This window comes from Lycium ferocissimum, chromosome 1, assembly GCF_029784015.1.
Source record: "Lycium ferocissimum isolate CSIRO_LF1 chromosome 1, AGI_CSIRO_Lferr_CH_V1, whole genome shotgun sequence".
Classification (NCBI taxonomy): Eukaryota; Viridiplantae; Streptophyta; class Magnoliopsida; order Solanales; family Solanaceae; genus Lycium; species Lycium ferocissimum.
In genome coordinates this window covers 71380405-71402926 of record NC_081342.1, presented here as the reverse complement: position 1 = coordinate 71402926, position 22522 = coordinate 71380405, and the positions used below count along the sequence as shown (strand labels likewise).

Here is a 22522-nt window from a genome sequence, read left to right as displayed (position 1 = left end):
CTTTCCATAATTCAAAATCAATTGAAGGAGCTATCAAAATCAACCGTTTTGTTAGTTTGGATTGAATGTAGCATATCTCCATTGAAGAAGAAAGGCCGAAGCCGCCATTGTTGAAGCTCAAAGCTTCCAATTTAAATTTTCGGGTTGCCTCAAACGGCTCCATTTTCAGTGGGTGATATCTCAAAAGAACCGGAACGTCGAGAGGAGTTCGAATCCGAAATTTGGTGCTATTTGGTTGAGATTTGAGGAACTCGCCATTAACGTAACTTAAAGCTTCAAATTCGAAAATCAAATTTCCGAATTGGAGGACTGCAAAACAAAAAATAATGAAATGGGGCTATCGATTAGTGCCAAATTTTGAATTATATGCTTCCAAAATGGATCAAAATCTAATGAAAACAAAAAAATAAAAATGGAGCCATTAGAAGAAAAAAAATGGTGCTCAGCAGTAGTAGAGCGGGGAAGGAGGGGTGGGGTAGGGTAGGTGGGGGAGGGTTTAGAAAAGTAGGTAATTTATTTATTTATTTTGGTGAAAAATAATTTTTTCCTTTTCTTTTTTCTTGTAATTGATTTTTAAATTATTATTTTACACCCAATTGCCACATGTCCTATTTTAATTAGTCACCCTGCCACGTCATTCGCGAGTGGATGACACTCATTTTGCAATTTTAGCTGATTGCGAAAAAAGTGTCTAAATGAAACACCAGTTGTCCACTTGAGATGTCTAAATGGAATAAAGGTCACTTGAAGTGTTCAAGTGAAAGAACTGGACGACCACAGGGGGCTGGCGATGGGTTTGGCCATAAAAAATACAATAGGAAGTGATGGTGAACAGTTTAAGAAACAGAAGTTCTCATTGTTGCTGCAATTGTATGGAATATTTTAACCCGTGGAACAGTTAATCCTAACCAACTATTACTGCATCAAAATGATTCAATAACGCGCAAAAAGAACATATCTAAACCAGCTGATAAGTGTTTACATTGCATATATCAAGTAATCTATTTAAGTTGATCAGATCAATCGATCGACAGATGCATGACATTTAAATATATACTTGGATAGACAAATTCAGGGCATGACTTGGTGAACTCGTACTTGATGATATACGTCGACAACCAAATAACAGCATTGGGTCCATAAACTCATCGAAGACGGAACTCTCACTTTGGTCCAGCAAATTTGCCCATCATCTTTGCGATAATAGGAGCAACCTTGGGATTGGCTTGATGCTTCGCCAGATTAGCGGGGTTCATCACTGCAAAACAAACAGCCATGAACATTCAAAGCGATGGGTTGAATATCCAGAAAGCTCCAATAGTGGGTAATATATTATTATTTTGTTACGATGGTGGTGTACAGCCAGCTTGCGCGCACCACAATTTATTCCGCGTGGTACCTGCTGCCTTCCACCAGCACAGGTACCGGATAACTCTACCCACCACCAAGGCTTGGGCATCTAGGAAGAAATCACCTAATGCTTTTTGTTTGCACTGGGATTTGAACTGAACCTCAATGGTCCCCCCCCCCCAAACCCCCACAAAAAAAACCCCCAAACCCTACTTCATTGACAGCAACCAGACACTCTTTGGTGCAAAGCTATGTTGCTCGGACTCTTCAAAAATGTCAACGGGTGCGGCACAACTTCCAGAGAGTCCGAGCAACATAGGTGCAAAGTGGGTAATATTATGTCTGGAAGCTAAGCATAAACTCCAATATTGAATAGCTATATTCCTTTCATAAGTAGTGACATACATAGACACCACCTCTCCAGCCAACAACAGTAGAAATTTCACACTACACTATCTCAACTGTTTACCTTTACCAACAATTGGTTAACCTATTTCCTCTTTCAACGCCTCAATGAGTATGGGGCACAAGAAAAGAGATAGACGAGATACATTACAATAGAAGTTTCGGGCATGCAACAGCAAACTGTATACGGAGGGATGTGCTTCTACCACAGTTCTAGCAAACTGTATACGGAAGGATGTGCTTCTACCACAGTTCTTTTCCTTATTTAATTAACTCTCATAACGGTTTCAGAATCTACTTATCTTAATCAATTACTCCCTCCACTCCAACAAAAAAGTGTGTTTACCAATTTAGTCCAAAATAAGTCACTTTAGGAAACCAAGAAGGCATTGAGTACTTCTCTCTTAATTTACCCTTGCTGCAACAGATGATCTAAAAAGCATGAGGATAATTTAAGTTAAAGGATAATTTGATGTGTTTATAACTCCTGTGCAAAAAGCCACCCTCTCCGGTCTCAAAGTAAGTGTCATTTTAGGTTTTGGCACGCCCATTATGAAAACCAGTTTTTTAACGATGGTGGTGTTCGCGCCAACTTGTTCGCGCCTCGACTAATTCCACCACGTACCTGCTCCCCCCTCTCCCCCCATCTCCCTCCACACCAACACAGATACCAGATACTGGGTAACTTTGCAATTATGAAAACCATTTAATAGTAATAATCATAAGGGTTCTATATACTAGAATAGAGAAAACGATTGATTACAATCAAAGGTAATTACCATCTTGGAGGGCAGCCATGACTTCTGGATCCTGGAATGCTGCCATTAATTCAGGGTCCTGCTCAAGTAAAAAAACACATAAGAATTTGTTAACTTAATTGTTATGAAAAACTATGACTAGACGACTTCTCAATTTACACAGTAATGAAAAGCTCTTCGATAACAATCCTCGGGACAGTTAATCTACACTTTATTCATCAAAAGTGAATGTGTAAGAGTACAGCTACTTACATTCAGTATTTTGCTGTAGTCAATATTACCAGGCATCCCACCGGGCATGCCTCCAGGAGAGCCTCCTCCGGGCATTCCCCCAGGAGAGCCTCCTCCGGGCATGCCTCCTGGAGAGCCTCCTCCGGGCATGCCTCCTGGAGAGCCACCGGGCATCCCACCAGAGAACCCCCCGGGCATGCCAGGGAAGCCTCCAGGCATGCCAGGAAAGCCACCAGGCATGCCAGGGAAGCCGCCGGGCATGCCACCAGGGAAGCCCCCAGGCATGCCGCCAGCTCTCCTTGATGATGATTCTTCTTGCTTCTTGGCCTTCTCATAAGCAGCCTGCGATATAAATCACAAGTGTGTTCACACAAGTTAAGAAGCCCAATATCTAAGCAAACAAGTAACTGAGGTTTCACCTGAGCTTCAGCCTTTCTTCGTTGTCTCTCACGCTCAATCTTTCTATCTTCTCGTTCTTTACGCAGCCTATCATACTTCTTCTGGTGCTCTTCAATTTTACGTGCATTAGGCTCAACCTGCGACACAGATATACATGATTAATTCACTTGACAATTATCATGATGTACACCACAACTCAGAATAAACAGCTCCGCAACATTAGCATCCATATAATAAGACATTCATATAATATGATATTATGTTACAGAAAGCGACCTTCTTAAGCACGGCATTTATTTCCTCATCAAAGTCTAGCTTGGAAGCCACGTGAAGATCCTTGGCAGCATCGCCCCATTGTCCAAGCATGGCTCGTGCAATGCCACGTGATTTATATCCTTTAGCTGAATCTGGGTTGATCTGCAAGAGTAATTATATGTATGAAATATCAAAACAAATTACATTATCAATCTTAAATACTAACAACTGAATTCAATATTTGTTATTCCCAGAAATGTGCAGAGCTCAAGAACAAGAACATTCACATGCAGGGCACTAGAAATTGAGTGATTAGTTTTCCCCTGTTACAAACTGCTGATCCCATTCGATTATGCAAATTAAACGGTGTACTCCTTAAGTCATGCCCTTATTTATACATGGTGTGACAAATATATTTTGCAAGTGAAAGCAACTCAGAGGAATTCTATTATCAGAACGAGGACACTGTTTTAGGTCATCCACAATAGGAGAATGGGACAAAGATTTTGGAAAGGAGGGCATGGCACAATCATGGAATATACATACATGGAAAGAGATAATGCATTAGTAGGATATCATGCACAAAGTTGACCAAATTCTATGCATGTAATGATCCATCTGTTCCCCGAGCATGAAAAGCATATAACAAGAATATGTCAAAAGATATAATTAAATAAATAAAGCTGTGCCTCTCTAACCGCTTAAGCTTTTAGATAAGATGATCACACGATTCAACACGACTGATCATGGTATCCGAGCAGTCAGAGATCCTGGGTTCAAGTGTCATTATCAAAAAATACTCCACGTGCTTGGCCCATGAAAAACAACTAGGCTGCACGTGAGGGGCGTGTTGAAAGACACAATTATATAAATATAAGTGGGCTCTCTCTAACCGCTTAAACTTTTAGATGAAATGGTCACACTTCAACAGAATATACCTGCTGAGCTCTTCAGGATACTTCCACATAAAGGCCTTATGAGTAGTAAAAATCACTCAATGAGGTTAATTTAAACAAACAAACAAACAATAAATAAATAAATAAATAAGTAAATAAAGACCATAATCAGATTAGTGCAAGCAAATCAAATGGCAAAATCAACCTCTAAGGCTGCATTTGCATCTCGTATGGCAGCATTTGGCTTCTTCATTTTGATGTACACAGTGGCTGTTAAAGACAGAGCTTTCAATTGTCACTCATTGTATTTGCAGGAATAATCAAGTCACACGCGAAACCAGCAAAGTTATATCCAACTCGTGAAGCATATGACCAACTGTACCTCTGGTTGCATACATAATTGCTGATGTAGGGTTGAGGAGAATCGCCTTTGTCAGAAGTTCACTTGCTTCTTCTAGCTTACCTATCAAGAACAATCCACAAACCGTGAGTGATGCAATGCCAACTGAACCATACATGCTGAGAGAAGTATGAAGATCTATGGGTGTGTTTGCTATGAAGGAAAACATTTTCCAGAAAATATTTTTCAATTTTCTCATGTTCGGTTGGTCAAAAAATTTGGAAAACAATTTCCTTAGGAATGAGGAAAATGACTTCCCTAGTTGAACTAGGGAAAAGAAGCTCCACAAGTGGCATTCCATATTAATTGTCCTCCCCACCCTCCAACACATCTCATCTTCACCTCCATCCCCCTACCATCCACCCCCACCTCCCATAGTATTTGTCTAGATTATATACAAATGCTTTTATTATAATATTTTTTGCTTACGTACCGAACACAAGAAAATAAGTAAGAACCCCACTTATTTTCCTGGAAAACATTTTCCATGAAAAACATGTTACTTAGGCCGAACACACCCTATAATTCAATTAGCATCACCTTCAGAAATCGCTTCCATGGCCTGAGACTTGGCCTCTTGAGAAACATCACGGCTTTCCTCTGTAACCTCCACAGAAGGGTCTCCCATCTAGAAGATAAAACTTGAAAAGTTCATTTAACTGGTCAATAGTAAACATGAATTATAGCAAAATATCAATTATAAGGGCAACGTCGGACCTGTTGTGGCTCATCATTGTCAGGGTCCATGATGTCGCTTTCATCAAGTTCGATATCGGATTCAATTATCTCAGGCTCCTCTTTTTCTTCTTCAGCAGACCCTTTTTTATGATCCTCATTCTCAGGGTCACCCATTTCCTCATCACTCTCATCCACCATGTAAGACTTCTGCATAGAGCATAATGTCCCACATCATTCTATAATCCCTAGAGAAGCATTTATTTTCTTTGCCCCCAGAACATTTTATTTATACCGTGGGTCTCAAAAGAATCTCCTATTAATGTTTTAAGGGGATCGAAAAGGATGGATGTCGAAGGAGTACAAGAAAAACCAATAACTATACCAATTACGTTTCTCTTCCAGACTAATTGAAGCCAGTTATATGAATCTTTGTATCCACTCTGCTTTGATATTTATATACTCATAATATCATGACTATTTTTATGTTGGTCGTCATCTTATAGCAACCTCCAGAGTTTAGACTGGCTATGTAAAACTCACAAAGAAAGAATAATTGCTCCAGAAAGTGAAGCCTGTCGAACAATTAGTATCCCCGTATAGATGCTTTTGAGCCAGTGATCTTGTATTTTGGTATTTCATGAGTTAGACTCGGCAGTCTACTCTCCCCTATTTAAACAAGAAAACTCTTTCGCATATTTTTTTCAACTTCTTAGTCATTTCCTACAAAATAGCCTTCAATTCTTTCAGTCCATCACTATTTCTGGGTCATTATGAGGAGTTTTTACGGCATAGCATTGAAATTTAGGTGCGAAGCTACAATATAAGGTACAGGTTCGGACGAACCCAATAGCTTTTGCTTAGACCTTGTATTTGTATTAGAAAATCCATTGAAGTATGTATAAATATTTAATTACGAACCTAAATTTTAATGTATTAGGAAATCCATTAACTAAAACGAGTTATGAGTTCAGCGGCAAATTAATAACCCATAAACTTCGAATCATTGTGTGAATACCAAAAAGAACAAAATATATAGCGACAAGCATTTACTGATTTAGGGTAAATACCGCTTTGTGTTCACCAGCCGACGTAGGAAGCTTACCACCAAGACTGCCACAAAATCAAACAATTACAAATCCAGCGTACAAACACCAGATTAACACTAAGCTGAGTAGTAATACATTCATATAACAAAAGTTTCTTATGAAACGCCATTTGAACTTTGTTTCAATAGTAAAATCCATGATTGCCACAAAATCAAACAATTATAAAATTCAGCTGAAAATCACTCAGCAAACACCAGATATTTTTAAATTAATTCTAAGTTGAGTACTAATACATAATAAATCCTAAATTTGCTTATGAGACGCCATTTAAACTTTGTCTCAATAGTAGAGTAACGGTTCAAAGCATGAAAATTGTCTCTTGTAGAAGGCCATTATTAGGAGCAGAGCTAGAGCTTTGCTTACGGGTTCAGAACCTAGTAAATTTGACTCAAACTTTGTATCTGAATTATTCAATTTTCCAGAATTTTTTTTCACTTTATTTCAAAATCAATGTTTGGTGATAAAATTTCCAAATCCAACTTGGAGTCAGTGTTGTCAAAGGCCCGCTAAAAGCAGGCTTAAGCCCTGAAGTGAGGCTCAAAACATGTTGAGCACTTTGCTTCGCTTAATGTGCGCTTCATTGTCATCATCAAGGCTCTAGCCTCAAAGACATACTTTTCCTTGCCAATGACCGTTTCATGAAGAGGTGGCACTAAACAATTAATATTTCATTTTAATTTTATTTTTTTTCAATTTCTTTGTCCATATATTTCTTACTCATGCTTATATTTAGTAGTCTTGGACTAAACATATCTATTTGTAATTTTTTTCTCCATTAACGCGTTTTTTCATTAAAGCCCACGCTTTATTTGCGCTTTCCACTTAAATCCCCAATGGACCTTAGAGCTTTTTGCGCTTTTCACTTTTGATAACACTGCTTAGAATTGGATTCCAAATTTGGAAAAATGCTCCAAACATGTCTTCCAACTCCATCTTCGTAACTTACAATAAAATGCTCTCTTCTCTCCTTTGCAAAAAGTATAACCAAACACAACTCCAATTTCATAAACTCCAACAAAGTGAAAGATATTTGTAAACTATAGCCAAACGCCTATTAATTATTAAGAACTACTCCCTCCATCTCAAATTATCTATCGTTCTTTCTAAAAATAGTTATCTCACATTATTTATCATTCTAGAAGTTCAAGACAAAATTCATTATCCTTTTTTTCTAATCCCACTTTACCTTTAGTAGTAATTGTTCTTGAAAACAACAAACACCTCGCGATTCCATCATAGAGATCACACATAGATAAAGTAAATATTAAATGAAGAGAGATTATATCTTAACAACACATAAATAAGGTTAAAATAGTCTTCATCAAAAAATAAGGTTAAAATAGTCAAAACGTCTCCTAATTAATATTTTCTTAAGGGGCACCTCCCAATTAACATTTTCTTAAAGGGCGTTTAAGAGAGAAACACGAGACATAATTTGAGACAGAGAGAATAGTAAGTTGAGTTTTTTTAGAATCCATAAACTCAAGAATTTATCTTTAGAAAGCATAAAACTAAAAATTTCTAACTCCGCATTATACTGAATTAAATTTTGTAGCTTTGAATGTAGTCAGTGAAGAAAGCAAGAGAAGAATCTGATAGAAGTGAAGGATTGGATTTGCACTGTTCTACAAATTGCTTCAGTTCATTCAACTTTGATGCATCCATAGTTTTTTTAATTCAATAACTACAAATTTGAAGATTGAAATGTAGAGATTGAAGAACTTTGCTTTTGACGGCTGATTCAATTACTACTAAGGTTTACTAGCGGACTGTGGAGCAGTGTTCTAGAAACTTCCAGTAGTTAAAGCCTTTTATTTTCACCAAAAATACCCCTAAGCTATTCATCATAGGTCAATTTTACTCTCCCTTACGTTTTCAGCTCAAAAATGCTCTTGCAGTTACATTTTTGGCTAAAAAATGTCATTCGACTAGCAAAATAGCTCCTATGTTGCTCGGACTCGGTGTCGAGTGTCGGATACGGGTACGGATCTAGAGGTCGGATTCGGCATAATCTAAATTTTAAGATTCGGGGGTACGGATCCAGGTGCGGATACGGGTACGGGGATTCGGCTAAAATAATTTAAAATTATAAGAAATATAACTAAATCTATGCCTAGAAATAAAAAACAAAAATAATTTTTTATAGTTATGTTTCATTTGTAATTAAATATTAATTTTTAATTAGCTTGAAACTCTTCTAAATACAATAAGTGTCCACTCTTCAAGAGCTCTCCGTTTCTTTCAATTTGGCCTCAAATTTTTTCTCAGATTGGTCCATGGATTTGGTCAAAGTATCCAATGTCGTTTGACCAGATCCGACACGAATCCGGTGTCGGTGTCATGTCCTGTCGGACACGGGTGCGGCAGCAAAAGTGAAGGGTCCGAGCAACATAGAATAGCTCAAAAATACCCTTTCTTACTAACAAAGGAAAAGGATCATATTCGCCCCTTTAATATCGAAAATAAACTATATTTGTCTTTCGCTATACTTTTTCAAATATACCACTACAGTCATACTTTAGAGCTATATTTACCCTTCATATGTTCAAACTAGCTATATTTACCGTTATATTATCCTCACCTGTTAAAACTAGTTGTATTGACCTCTTGTCAGTTAAAACTAGCTATATTTAGCCCTCATCCGTTAAAACTATAGCCCTCGTCCATTAAAACTAGCTATATTTACCTTTCACGTGTTAAAACTAGCCACACCTTTTTTAATTCAATAACTAAGAAATTTGAACATTGAAATACAGAGATCGAAGAACTTTGCTTTTGACGGCTAATTCAATTAGTGCTACTACTAAGGTTTACTAGCGGACTGTGGAACTGTGCTCTAGAAACTTCTAGTAGTATAATACAAACAAAAAAAAAAGGATCATATATGTGCCCCGCTACTATAAAAAATAAGCTATATTTGCCCCTCTAATAAGTTATATTTGCTCACCTAATGTCAAAAATAAGTTATATTTACCTATCTACTGTCAAAAATAAGCTATATTTACGCATATGCAATCGAAAATAAGCTATATTTACTATCCATTATCCTTTTTCAATAAATATACCCCTACAGTCATACTTTAGAGCTATATATTTACCCTTCACCTGTTAAAACTAGCTACATTTACCCTTCGTCCGCTAAAACTAACTATATTTACCCCTCACCTATTAAAACTAGCTATATTTACCCTTCTTCACCTGTTAAAAACTAGCTAAATTTACCCTTCAACAGTTAAAACTAGCTATATTTACCCTTCACCTATTAAAAACTAGCTATATTTACCCTTTACCTGATAAAACTAGCTACATTTACCCTTCGTCCGTTAAAACTAACAATATTTACCCCTCACTGTTAAAACTAGCTATATTTACCCCTCACCTAACTATATTTACCCCTCACCTGTTAAAAACTAGCTATATTTACCCTTCAACAGTTAAAACTAGCTATATTTACCCCCTCACTGTTAAAACTAGCTATACTTACCCTTGAGCTGTTAAACATTAGCTATATTTACCCTTCAACAATTAAAAACTAGCTATATTTACCCTTCACCTGTTAAAACTAGCTATATTTACCCCTCGCTGTTAAAACTGACTATATTTACCCTTCGCCTGTTAAAACTAGCTATATTTACCCCTCACCTGTTAAAACTAGCTATATTTACCCCTCACTGTTAAAACTAGCTAAATTTACCCTTCAACAGTTAAAACTAGCTATATTTACCCTTCACATGTTAAAAACTAGTTATATTTACCCTTTACCTGTTAAAACTAGCTACATTTACCCTTCGTCCGTTAAAACTAACTATATTTACCCCTCACTGTTAAAACTAGCCATATTTACCCCTCACCTAACTATATTTACCCCTCACTTGTTAAAAACTAGCTATATTTACCCTTGAACTGTTAAACACTAGCTATATTTACCCTTCAACATTTAAAAACTAGCTATATTTACCCTTCAACGGTTAAAAACTAGCTATATTTACCCCTCACCTATTAAAACTAGCTATATTTACCCCTCACTGTTAAAACTAGCTATATTTACCCTTCACCTGCTAAAACTAGCTATATTTACCCCTTGTCAGTTAAAACTAGCTATATTTACCCCCTCAAAACTATAGCCTTCGTCCGTTAAAACTAGCTATATTTCCACTCATCCGTTAAAATCATAGCTCGGAACTATTAACTATACTGAATTAAATGCGGTTACCTTTGAATGTAATCAGTGAAAAAGGAAAGAGAAGGATCTGTGAGTATTGAAGGATCAGATTTGCATTGTTCTACAAATTGCTTCAGTTCATTCAACTTCGATGCCTCCATTGCTTTTTAATTCAGTAACTAAAAATTTGAAGATTGAAATGAAGGAATCCAACAACTTTGACGGCAGAGTCAGATTACTAAAGGTTTACTAGTGGACTGCTATAGCGATGTTCTAGAAACTTCCAGTTATTGAAGCATTTTACTTTCTTTTTCTTTTTGCTGAAAGGCCAAAAATACCCCTAAATTTTTATTGAAAATAAGTCAATTTGACTCTCCATTACGGAGAAAAGGACATAAACACTCGCTTAACTATGAGAGTAGGTTCAAAATAGTCTCTTAACTATGCATTTAACAATTTTGATCCTTTAAGTTTGTCATGATTTAACAAAATTGGTCTCTTAACTATGAGGGTTGGTTAAAAATAGTCCCTTAAGTATGCACTTTCTGAGTTTTGGTCCTTTAAGTTCGTCAAAGTTAATATTTTTAGTCTCCGATAAAATATTCATCGAACCCTATTTGTTAGATTTGACGAGAACTATGGGAAAAAAATAACAAATTAGCGAGAACTCGCATTTAAAGATACGCATTACTAAAGAAAAGGCTAAATACCTCGACAAAACCGACGGACGTTAGTCAGTTATAGGGAAAAACCGAGGAAAAACCTACACACTTGATCATGTCAGAAAATAGTGTACCTCTAAATGTGAGTTCTCACTAATTTTTTCCTTTTTTTTTTTTTTTATAGTTCTCGTCAAATCTAACAAATAGAGTTCGATGAATATTTTATCAGAGACTAAAAGTATTAACTTTTGGCAAACTTAAAGGACTAAAATTGTTAAGTGCATACTTAAGAGACTATTTTTAACCAACCCTCATAGTTAAGGGACCATTTTTATTAACTTGTGGCAAACTTAAAGGACCAAAACCGTTAAATGCATAGTTAAGGGACTATTTTGAACCTACTGTCATAGTTAAGGGACCATTTATGTCCTTTTCTCCTCCATTACGTCTCAAAAATACTCTTGCCGTTATATCTTTGGATCATTCGACTAGCAAAATAGCTCAAAAATACACTTTCTACTAATGAAGAAAACGGGTCATATTTGCCTTTCTACTATCGAAATAAGTTATATTTATCCTTCGTTATACTTTTTAAATAAATATACCTTTACAATCATACTTCAGAGCTATATTTACCCTCACATATTAAAACTAGCTACATTCACCCCTCACCTATTAAAACTACCCCTAAACCATTCACCATATGTCAATTTTACCATCTGTTATGTTTTTGAGGATTGAAAGGTAGAAATCGAAGAACTTTGCTTCTGAAAGCAGAGTTGATTACTTCTAGTACTACCACTAAGGTTTTACTGGGGGCCTCCGCAGAACTGCTGCGGAGCAGTGTTCTAGAAACTTCCACTATTTATAGTAGCTTTTTATTTTATTTTTTTCTTTTCTATTTAGAGGTCGTTTAAATTAAATGATTGAAAGTAGTGATAAAGATTAACTGTTCAACATAATTATCTTATGCTAAAATTAATTTTACAAATAAGCAATTACTATATGTTTGAGTTGAAATGCTGAAAATGATAATAAGTAGTGATATGTTTGATAAAAAAAAAAATATTGATAAGCAATTTTTCAATTGAAATACCTAAAATGTATAAAAGTTGTTGACAAAGACTTTTAATTTAAAAGTACTTTTTATTCATTTTTATTAATTATTAATATGTATAAGGAGAATAATGAACAACGAAAATGGAATGGAGATGGAGTTTGGAGTTCTATTTAATTAAGAAGAATAATTTGAGAATTAGAAAGGATGTTAGAGATAAAATTATAAAATCTTTTAGTTAAATTAAAAGTGTTTATAGGCTGAATTTTTTATTTTTTTTTATTTTTTGTTGATATTGATTTATAAGCACTTAGCTTGTAAGCATTTTGAGTGACTAACTAACATATTAAAAATTAAAAATTGATTATAAGTTAGTTTGGTCAGCTTATAAGCTTAGCCAAACACACCTTGTGGTCTTACAATTTCATTTTCCATCATTAACTTAAATTCTTTTAAATTTGGAAAAATATTTAAATCTATTCTTAAACTACGTGAAATGATCTAACTTTGTCTCCGTTAATAATTGGAGTCAAATGTACTCCTGTCCTTAGGTTGAGTGTTTTTGAATAATGGGTGAAATTATAAGATTCTACGAATGAGAGTTTCTTCTTCTGAATATCTCGCCAACCACCAACAAACATTTTTTATGTCCTTAAGAGGCAAAAGGAACAATAACCAGACACCTACATATGACCTAATACACCTATCAATAGAGTTTTTAGTCTTTCCATTGTCTTGTCATTGAGCCACTAATATGGAGTTGAATATAGTTACCAAAAATCTTTTCATTCTTTACTCTAATGTGAGCTCTACTAAAACCTTTTGGAGTGCAAACTTAAAAAAGAGTAACAGTTATTAAGACTAGAGAGCTATAGATAAACAACCAAGAAAGACAAGTGCAAGAAAAGGAAGCTTGGGGCCAGAGGCGAATTTGAAATTGGAATTTGATGAGTTCGACTTGTAAGGTTCCAAGTATAAAATTCATTTCACTTTTAAAAATTATGAGTTCATTTCGATTATTTGTAGAGCTTTTTAGTAGATTTTCACATATAAATCTTGCTTCGGCTCGAAAATAATGGATACTGAAATTTGCTGTCAATATGTTGCATCCGCCTCTGCAACATATTTTGGATCTTTTCCCTTTTAATTTTTATTGTTCAACTCATATTTTGAAATAGGGGTGGATCTTTAAGGCCGTGAATAGTGTAAAAGGGAATCCAAGCAAGGATACGGTCTTATGTGGGATTTACAAGATCGCCTGGCCAAACCTACTAAAGGCGTTTGAACATGATTTGGTTGAATTTAAAACGTCAGCAAATGTGTTTGGAGATGATTTAGTGGCTACTAGAAATTGTTTTTTCAAGAAATATTTCTTGTGAATATATCACTTACTTAACAAATCCATAAATTGGACCAATAATGGTAAATTTAGAAAAACAAAAGTAATAAATGCTTTTTGTTTTTCTAAACGTCCAACATTTTGACACAAAAAAATTGTCAAAACGACTAATATATAGAACAACGACAAACAATAATATATTCAGTCTAACCCCACAAGTATATATAAAACAAAAATAATAATTAAGTATATTAAAAAGTGTGAACCAATCCATACACCAAGAATGTAACACTACACAAAATATATAATGATAAGTGAAACAAGCAACAAAACACATCATCAGCCAAATTTCCTCACTATTTTAGTCCATCAAATTTCCCAGTGCTTTAAGCAAGCATCAAAGAAGCACAAAGTACAAGTAAAATAGACATTCCACTCCATGTAAATCTGTTTACATTGTTGCCATCTTTTCCTCCTGGTGTGGCTGTAAAATATTTCATCAAAGAAAATCGTTAGGAACATTTCCCAATAAACACTTAAATATGTGAATTGTGATAGCTCTTCTAGATATATAAACAAAAAGCTTATATGGCGATGCTTGACTAGAAACGGAATTTAAATGAGAAAGATTGAGTTTTGACGCATATTATAAAACACAATAGAAACATACCTTCTTAGTAAAAACTTATTACTATAAACACAGTAAAAACATAGTACCTTTTTAGTAAAAACTTATTATTATCTGATACGTACATTTACCCTTTACCTGTTAAAACTAGCTACATTTACCCTTTACCTGTTAAAACTAGCTACATTTACCCTTCGTCCGTTAAAACTAACTATATTTACCCCTCACTGTTAAAACTAGCTATATTTACCCCTCAACTAACTATATTTACCCCTCACCTGTTAAAAACTAGCTATATTTACCCTTCAACAGTTAAAACTAGCTATATTTACCCCTCACTGTTAAAACTAGCTATATTTACCCCTCACCTGTTAAAACTAGCAATATTTACCCCTCACTATTAAAACTAGCTATATTTACCCCTCACTGTTAAAACTAGCTATATTTACCCCTCACTGTTAAAACTAGCTATATTTACCCCTTGTCAAATAAAACTAGTTATATCTACCCCTCAAAACTATAGCCTTCGTCCGTTAAAACTAGCTATATTTCCACTCATCCGTTAAAATCATAGCTCGGAATTATTAACTATACTGAATTAAATGCGGTTACCTTTGAATGTAATCAGTGAAGAAAGAAAGAGAAGGATGTGAGAGTATTGAAGGATCAGATTTGCATTGTTCTACAAATTGCTTCAGTTCATTCAACTTCGATGCCTCCATTGCTTTTTAATTCAAAATAACTACAAATTTGAAGATTGAAATTAAGAAATCTTTGACGGCAGAGTCAGATTAATAAGGTTTACTAGTGGACTGCTATACCCATGTTCTAGAAACTTCCAGTTATTGAAGCCTTCTATTTTCTTTTTTCTTTTTGCTGAAAGGCCAAAAATACCCCTAAATTTTTATTGAAAATAAGTCAATTTGACTCTCCGTTACAGAGAAAAGAACATAAATGTTCGCTTAACTATGAGAGTAAGTTCAAAATAGTTCCTTAACTATGCACCTAATAGTTTTGGTCTTTTAAGTTTGTTGCAAGTTAACAAAAATGATCCCTTAACTATGAGGGTTGGTTAAAAATAGTCCTTTAAGTATGCACTTAACAGTTTTGGTCCTTTAAGTTCGCCACAAGTTAACATTTTTAGTCTCCGATAAAATATTCATCGAACTCTGTTTGTTAGATTTGACGAGAACTATGGGAAAAAAAGAACAAATTAGCGAGAACTCGCATTTAAAGATACGCATTACTAAGAAAAGGCTAAATACCTCGACAAAATCGACGGACGCCAGTCAGTTCTAGGGAAAAACCTACAGACTTGATCATGTCAGAAAATAGTGTACCTCTAAATGTGAGTTCTCACTAATTTTTTTCTTTTTTTTCATAGTTCTCGTCAAATCTAACAAACAGAGTTCGATGAATATTTTATCAGAGACTAAAGTATTAACTTTTGGCAAACTTAAAGGACTAAAATTGTTAAGTGCATACTTAAGGGACTATTTTAACCAACCCTCATAGTTAAGGGATCATTTTTGTTAACTTATGGCAAACTTAAAGGATCAAAACCGTTAAATGCATAGTTAAGGGACTATTTTAAACCTACTGTCATAGTTAAGGGATCATTTATGTCCTTTTCTCCTCCATTACATCTCAAAAATACTCTTGCCATTATATTTTTGGCTCATTCGACTAGCAAAATAGCTCAAAAATACATTTCCTACTAATGAAGAAAACGGGTCATATTTGCCTTTCTACTATCGAAATAAGTTGTATTTATCCTTCGTTATACTTTTTAAATAAATATACCTTTACAATCATACTTTAGAACAATATTTACCCTCACATATTAAAACTAGCTATATTCACCCCTCACCTATTAAAACTACCCCTAAACCATTCACCATATGTCAATTTTACCATCTGTTATGTTTTTGAGGATTGAAAGGTAGAAATTGAAGAACTTTGCTTCTGAAAGCAGAGTTGGTTACTACTACTACTACTAAGGTTTACTGAGTCCTGCGGAGCAGTGTTCTAGAAACTTCCACTATTAATAGTAGCTTTTTATTTTTGTTTTTTCTTTTCTATTTAGAGGTCGTTTAAATTAAATGATTGAAAGTAGTGATAAAGATTAACTGTTCAACATAATTATCTTATGCTAAAATTAATTTTACAAATAAGCAATTACTATATGTTTGAGTTGAAATGCTGAAAATGATAATAAGTAGTGATATGTTTGATAAAAAAAAAAATATTGATAAGCAATTTTTCAATTGAAATACCTAAAATGTATAAAAGTTGTTGACAAAGACTTTTAATTTAAAAGTACTTTTTTATTCATTTTTATTAATTATTAATATGTATAAGGAGAATAATGAACAACGAAAATGGAATGGAGATGGAGTTTGGAGTTCTATTTAATTAAGAAGAATAATTTGAGAATTAGAAAGGATGTTAGAGATAAAATTATAAAATCTTTTAGTTAAATTAAAAGTGTTTATAGGCTGAATTTTTTTTTTTTTTATTTTTTGTTGATATTGATTTATAAGCACTTAGCTTGTAAGCATTTTGAGTGACTAACTAACATATTAAAAATTAAAAATTGATTATAAGTTAGTTTGGTCAGCTTATAAGCTTAGCCAAACACACCCTCGTGGTCTTACAATTTCATTTTCCATCATTAACTTAAATTCTTTTAAATTTGGAAAAATATTTAAATCTATTCTTAAACTACGTGAAATGATCTAACTTTGTCTCCGTTAATAATTGGAGTCAAATGTACTCCTGTCCTTAGGTTGAGTGTTTTTGAATGATGGGTGAAATTATAAGATTCTACGAATGAGAGTTTCTTCTTCTGAATATCTCGCCAACCACCAACAAACATTTTTTATGTCCTTAAGAGGCAAAAGGAACAACAACCAGACACCTACATATGACCTAATACACCTATCAATAGAGTTTTTAGTCTTTCCATTGTCTTGTCATTGAGCCACTAATATGGAGTTGAATATAGTTACCAAAAATCTTTTCATTCTTTACTCTAATGTGAGCTCTACTAAAACCTTTTGGAGTGCAAAACTTAAAAAAGAGTAACAGTTATTAAGACTAGAGAGCTATAGATAAACAACCAAGAAAGACAAGTGCAAGAAAAGGGAAGCTTGGGGCCAGAGGCGAATTTGAAATTGGAATTTGATGAGTTCGACTTGTAAGGTTCCAAGTATAAAATTCATTTCACTTTTAAAAATTATGAGTTCATTTCGATTATTTGTAGAGCTTTTAAGTAGATTTTCACATATAAATCTTGCTTCGGCTCGAAAATAATGGATCTTGAAATTTCTTTGTCAATATGTTGCATCCGCTCTGCAACATATTTTGGATCTTTTCCTTTTAATTTTTATTGTTCAACTCATATTTTGAAATAGGGGTGGATCTTTACGGCCGTGAATAGTGTAAAAGGGAATCAAGCAAGGATACGATCTTATGTGGGATTTACAAGATCGCACTGGCCAAACCTACTACAGGCGTTTGAACATGATTTTGTTGAATTTAAAACGTCAGCAAATGTGTTTGGAGATGACTTAGTGGCTACTAGAAATTGTTTTTCAAGAAATATTTCTCGTGAATATATCACTTACTTAACAAATCCATAAATTGGACCAATAATGGTAAATTTAGAAAAACAAAAGTAATAAATGCTTTTTGTTTTTCTAAACGTCCAACATTTTGACACAAAAAAATTGTCAAAACGACTAATATATAGAACAACGACAAACAATAATATATTCAGTCTAACCCCACAAGTATATATAAAACAAAAATAATAATTAAGTATATTAAAAAGTGTGAACCAATCCATACACCAAGAATTTAACACTACACAAAATATATAATGATAAGTGAAACAAGCAACAAAACACATCATCAGCCAAATTTCCTCACTATTTTAGTCCATCAAATTTCCCAGTGCTTTAAGCAAGCATCAAAGAAGCACAAAGTACAAGTAAAATAGACATTCCACTCCATGTAAATCTGTTTACATTGTTGCCATCTTTTCCTCCTGGTGTGGCTGTAAAATATTTCATCAAAGAAAATCGTTAGGAATATTTCCCAATAAACACTTAAATATGTGAATTGTGATAGCTCTTCTAGATATATAAACAAAAAGCTTATATGGCGATGCTTGTTAGAAACGGAATTTAAACGAGAAAGATTGAGTTTTGACGCATATTATAAAACACAATAGAAACATGCCTTCTTAGTAAAAACTTATTACTATAAACACAGTAAAAACATAGTACCTTTTTAGTAAAAACTTATTATTATCCGATATGTACATCAAACGAATGAACTCAAAATATGTATCTTTCATACATAACATATTTATTGTTTAACCATGGTTAAGTGATATTTACACTCTGACCTTAATTATTAAGGTTTATAGTTAAATTGTTTAATTTGGTCCAAAGGCAGAGTGCAGGTAAGTATTTAACCTAAAAATGCTTTAACCTAAAAATGACGCTAGAATTTGTGCGTCTTAACCATATCATGATATGTTTCTATACTTATAAAAGTTTGAAATATAGAAAAGCTTCATCTTTTTAGAAGAAACCAAGAAAATCACATAAAAGAAACAGATTGAGTAACATATTATATCTTGTATTTCTCCTTTGTTTCGATTATTTTGAAGGCAGAGGTACTTATGGAGTTATGGGAGAACAACTGCAACAAGTAATGTTATTACCTCCTCCGCTTGCAAAAACAAAAAGAATACTATATTTTTATTAGATCGTTAAAAATAATATTTTTTGAAAAAAAAATTAGAAGCAATTTAATGTTTTAACTTCTCATTTTACCTTTAATAACAAGTTTTATAGTCATACAAATGTTGATATGTGTAAAATTACAAGTTTAAAAAAAAAAAAAAGATTACATATATAATCAAACTATGTCATGTAAACTAAAATGAAGAGAATATTTAATTGCATATAGGGGTTGTTTTGTAGGAGGGATAGAATGGGCTGGATTATTAATCCAATGAGATTGAAATTAATCCTATATTTGGTTTGTGGGATAACTTTTTTGATATCCCATCCAATCCCATATAGATGGGATAAAAGGTGGGATAAGGTGGGATTAGGAATCCCACATAAAGGGTGGGAATAGTAATCCTAACTTATCCCATCTAATCCCATCTATATGGAATAACTTATCCTCCTACCAAATGACCCCATAATGTACTCTTTTTTTTTTTTTCGTAAACCAAAAGAAAAAACTTCTTTTCTTATGTTACCTAGTCCAACAGTTCATACGACTATGATTCAGTAGAACATTATTGAAAAGCTGGACAAGTAAACAAATTCAGCTATCCTGTCATTTGCAATATTGGGGTCCCCAAAAATTGTCTTTCACTGTTTCATTTGTTTGAGCCTATTTTCTTTTTAGTTCGTGTCAATGATCTTGGCCTCTTTTAATTTGAAAACAAATTTCTTATGAATGATTTGCAGCCACACAAATTTTCAAGGCTTATTTTAAACCACAAGTTTCAAAAGTCTTATCTTTCTTAAATATAGGTATAAAATCAATTGGTTCATATAAATTGAAACGGAGGGAGTATTAAATTGAACAGAGACCAAATCAATAGTCCATTTTTGAAGCAATGACTTGGACAATAATTAATTATCACAAGGTAGGCCCTTAAACTTCAAATAAAGTCAGATAAAACTTCTTTATCATTGAAATTAATGAAACACAAGCACTAAAATTCCCATTGACTATAAACAATGTTCCATCATCAATTAATGAATAAGAAATAAATTTTGATGTATATAGGCCTTGTTTGGGATAATTAATTAATGAATATCTGTTATTGGAAAGAAATAGAAAATTAAAACAAACAAAATTCTCAGTTACCTGGTGGTGGCAAGGCTTCAGAACCTGGACCAGGAGCAGCACCTACAAACAAAAACAAATAATCAAAACACCAACAAAAGGAAATAAGCAGAAGTGGATTGCCTATAATTTATGGGTTTCAACTCAATTTAACATATTCATCACGAAATATAGATATATACACATAAATTATTAAAAAATCAACAAATATTAAATTCTTAATATATAGTTTCGAAATTATAACAATAAGAATTGAAGGCTAGTTTACTCGATCAACTCTTTCCTTTCACAGTTGAGGTTGAGTAACCTCATTTGTACCATAGTATTCCCTTCTCTTTTCCCTGCCCCTCCCCGATAATGATGATGATTATAACAACAACAACACCACCACCACGACGATTGAGTTTTTTTTTTTTTTTATGATGATGATGATGATAATAATAATAATAATAATAATAATAATAATAATAATAATAATAAATAAAATAAAAAGGCACAATGAGTCCAAAATCATAAATATTGAACTCATGAAGTTTATATTTTGAATCTCTCACAGATCGCGAGCTAGCTATCCGATTGAGTTTTTTTTTTCTCTTTGTTTTTCATAACCATCTAGTATTGGGAACTTGATAGTCTAATTAATCAAGATTCACGCCACGTAGGACTCACTAAAAGGGCAAGTGTTTCCTACCTAGAAAGTTTCTCTGTTTTAGAGCTTAAACTCGAAACTTTTGATTAAGGGTAAGGCAAGGTCGACCACTTGAAGTGACGAGTGTAGACTATAGCGGAAAAAATAGGGAAATTCGGAAAAAACAATTTATTTAAAAGTGTAAAAGATCATACCTTTACAAGCACTTATATCACCAGGAATATTACATGCTTTTGGAAGTGCAAGTGCTTGAGTAATATTGATACCAAGTGAAGGCAACAACGATGGATTCTCATACAATTTACACAAACAATCAAGATCCTTTGTTATTGCTTCTCTTAGTGGATCACAACACTCTGCTGGCGGTTTAGTGGCATTAAGGTAAGGTGCACATGGTACTAATTTCGAAGCACACGACGGCGTTTGAGCTTCTGCCACCATTGCCGCCATTAACGCCACCATGATTAGAGCAAACATTTTGGAAGAAAACATTCTTGACTTTTGTGCTGTTCTATGTTGTGGTCCTATGTTGGAAATGTCTCTGTTCCTATATTAATATATAGGAGTGGTTGGCTGTTTTTTTTTTTTTGTTTAATTCTTTATTTTTGTATAAACAATCCCAAATGGTTGGAGATATGTGCTTTAGTCAAGTTAATATTTTTATAAAGGAAAATAATTAAGGATTGTGGTGACATGATGCGATCCTTCCACCATTAATAGAGAATTCGAGTTGGACCATTGAGGGTGGAAATTTTTCATAGGGAAAGCTTCCAGAAATTTTTACCAGTTTTCTCTTTTTATTTCTTTTGCAACTTATGGACCCCTTTTAGACCATAGTCTAAGTAGGCGTTTGGACATGCGTTTTGAAATCATGGTTTCAAACCAGCGTTTAGACATGCATTTTTCATGATTTTAAATCATGATTTGAAACCGCAAATCATCCAAAAAGGCATGATTTGGGGTATCAAACCATGGTTTCAAAATTTTAAATATAAAACTTGACCCATAAATTTATATTTTATAAAAAAAAAAGGTCATAAGTCGGTAAATATTTTTAACAATTACTCTCACCAACAATTTACCAACCTCATTAACTTCCACCAAACTTTATTTATGTCTATCATGAGGGAGGATTATATTAAAGAGTAGTTATATTACTATTCATGTTAAATTTTCGTTTTTATTGAACTAAAGTTTGATCAATTGATGTTGTATTTTTTAGAAAGGTCTTCTAATAGCGTATTAATTTTGTTATGAACTATGACCCGAGGAGGATCTAGCCTATTAATTGGGGGTTCAATTGAACTCCTAACTTTTGACACGGAGTATAAATTTATGTGTAAATAATTATTAAAATTGTAATATATAGTAGATATGAACCCATAACTTTTAGAATATAAAGGGTTCAATGCTAAAAATCTTAAGATTGAACCCATAAGATTTAAATCTTGGATCCGCCTCTGACTATGACTTGCTCATTTGGTAAGATTGTATAAGAATTGGGAATGTTTTGATAGTTTTCGACTTGTGGGGTTTTATGTCTATAAGAGAAAATACAACTTAATATATTAAAATTACATGTCCAAACATGGTTTTAAATCATTACTGGATATGACACTTAATAGAGCAAATATTTAATGAAGAGAGATTATAATGAAGATATA

At 33.6% G+C, this 22522-nt stretch overlaps 2 protein-coding genes and 1 long non-coding RNA gene across 8 annotated transcripts; all 3 read right to left on the bottom strand.

Annotated features, from left to right (window-relative positions):
- Nucleotides 1-822: 822 nt before the first annotated feature.
- Nucleotides 823-15063, bottom strand: LOC132059414 (FAM10 family protein At4g22670-like). 4 transcript variants are annotated; one of them, XM_059452048.1, is made up of 11 exons: nucleotides 14939-15063; nucleotides 6440-6482; nucleotides 5412-5579; nucleotides 5235-5322; nucleotides 4677-4757; nucleotides 4500-4564; nucleotides 3420-3560; nucleotides 3164-3280; nucleotides 2766-3086; nucleotides 2535-2592; nucleotides 823-1258 (listed from the first exon to the last, which is right to left on the bottom strand). In XM_059452048.1, the coding sequence occupies exons 1-11, from the start codon at nucleotides 15046-15048 to the stop codon at nucleotides 1164-1166; spliced, it is 1287 nt and encodes a 428-aa protein (XP_059308031.1). In that variant the 5' UTR covers nucleotides 15049-15063; the 3' UTR covers nucleotides 823-1163. The 4 variants fall into 4 exon arrangements, with proteins under 4 accessions (XP_059308031.1, XP_059308039.1, XP_059308015.1 ...); XM_059452056.1 differs by lacking the exon at nucleotides 14939-15063 and adding an exon at nucleotides 10692-10860; XM_059452032.1 differs by lacking the exons at nucleotides 823-1258; nucleotides 14939-15063 and adding an exon at nucleotides 10692-10860 and having other exon boundaries at nucleotides 2436-2592; nucleotides 2766-2953; nucleotides 2996-3086.
- On the bottom strand, nucleotides 9340-10682 carry LOC132059447 (uncharacterized). Of its 3 annotated transcripts, XR_009415571.1 has the most exons (4): nucleotides 10514-10682; nucleotides 10393-10453; nucleotides 9838-10360; nucleotides 9340-9807 (listed from the first exon to the last, which is right to left on the bottom strand). It is a non-coding gene; the product is annotated as an uncharacterized LOC132059447 (long non-coding RNA). The 3 variants fall into 3 exon arrangements; XR_009415569.1 differs by having other exon boundaries at nucleotides 10393-10682; XR_009415572.1 differs by lacking the exon at nucleotides 10393-10453 and having other exon boundaries at nucleotides 10544-10679.
- Nucleotides 15064-18127: 3064 nt separating the features above from the next.
- LOC132059435 (non-specific lipid transfer protein GPI-anchored 7) lies at nucleotides 18128-21409 on the bottom strand. Its single transcript, XM_059452063.1, has 3 exons — nucleotides 21053-21409; nucleotides 20231-20272; nucleotides 18128-18386 (listed from the first exon to the last, which is right to left on the bottom strand). Exons 1-3 carry the CDS (start codon nucleotides 21348-21350, stop codon nucleotides 18289-18291), a joined length of 438 nt encoding a protein of 145 aa, XP_059308046.1. The 5' UTR covers nucleotides 21351-21409; the 3' UTR covers nucleotides 18128-18288.
- Between the last annotated feature and the right edge of the window lie 1113 nt (nucleotides 21410-22522).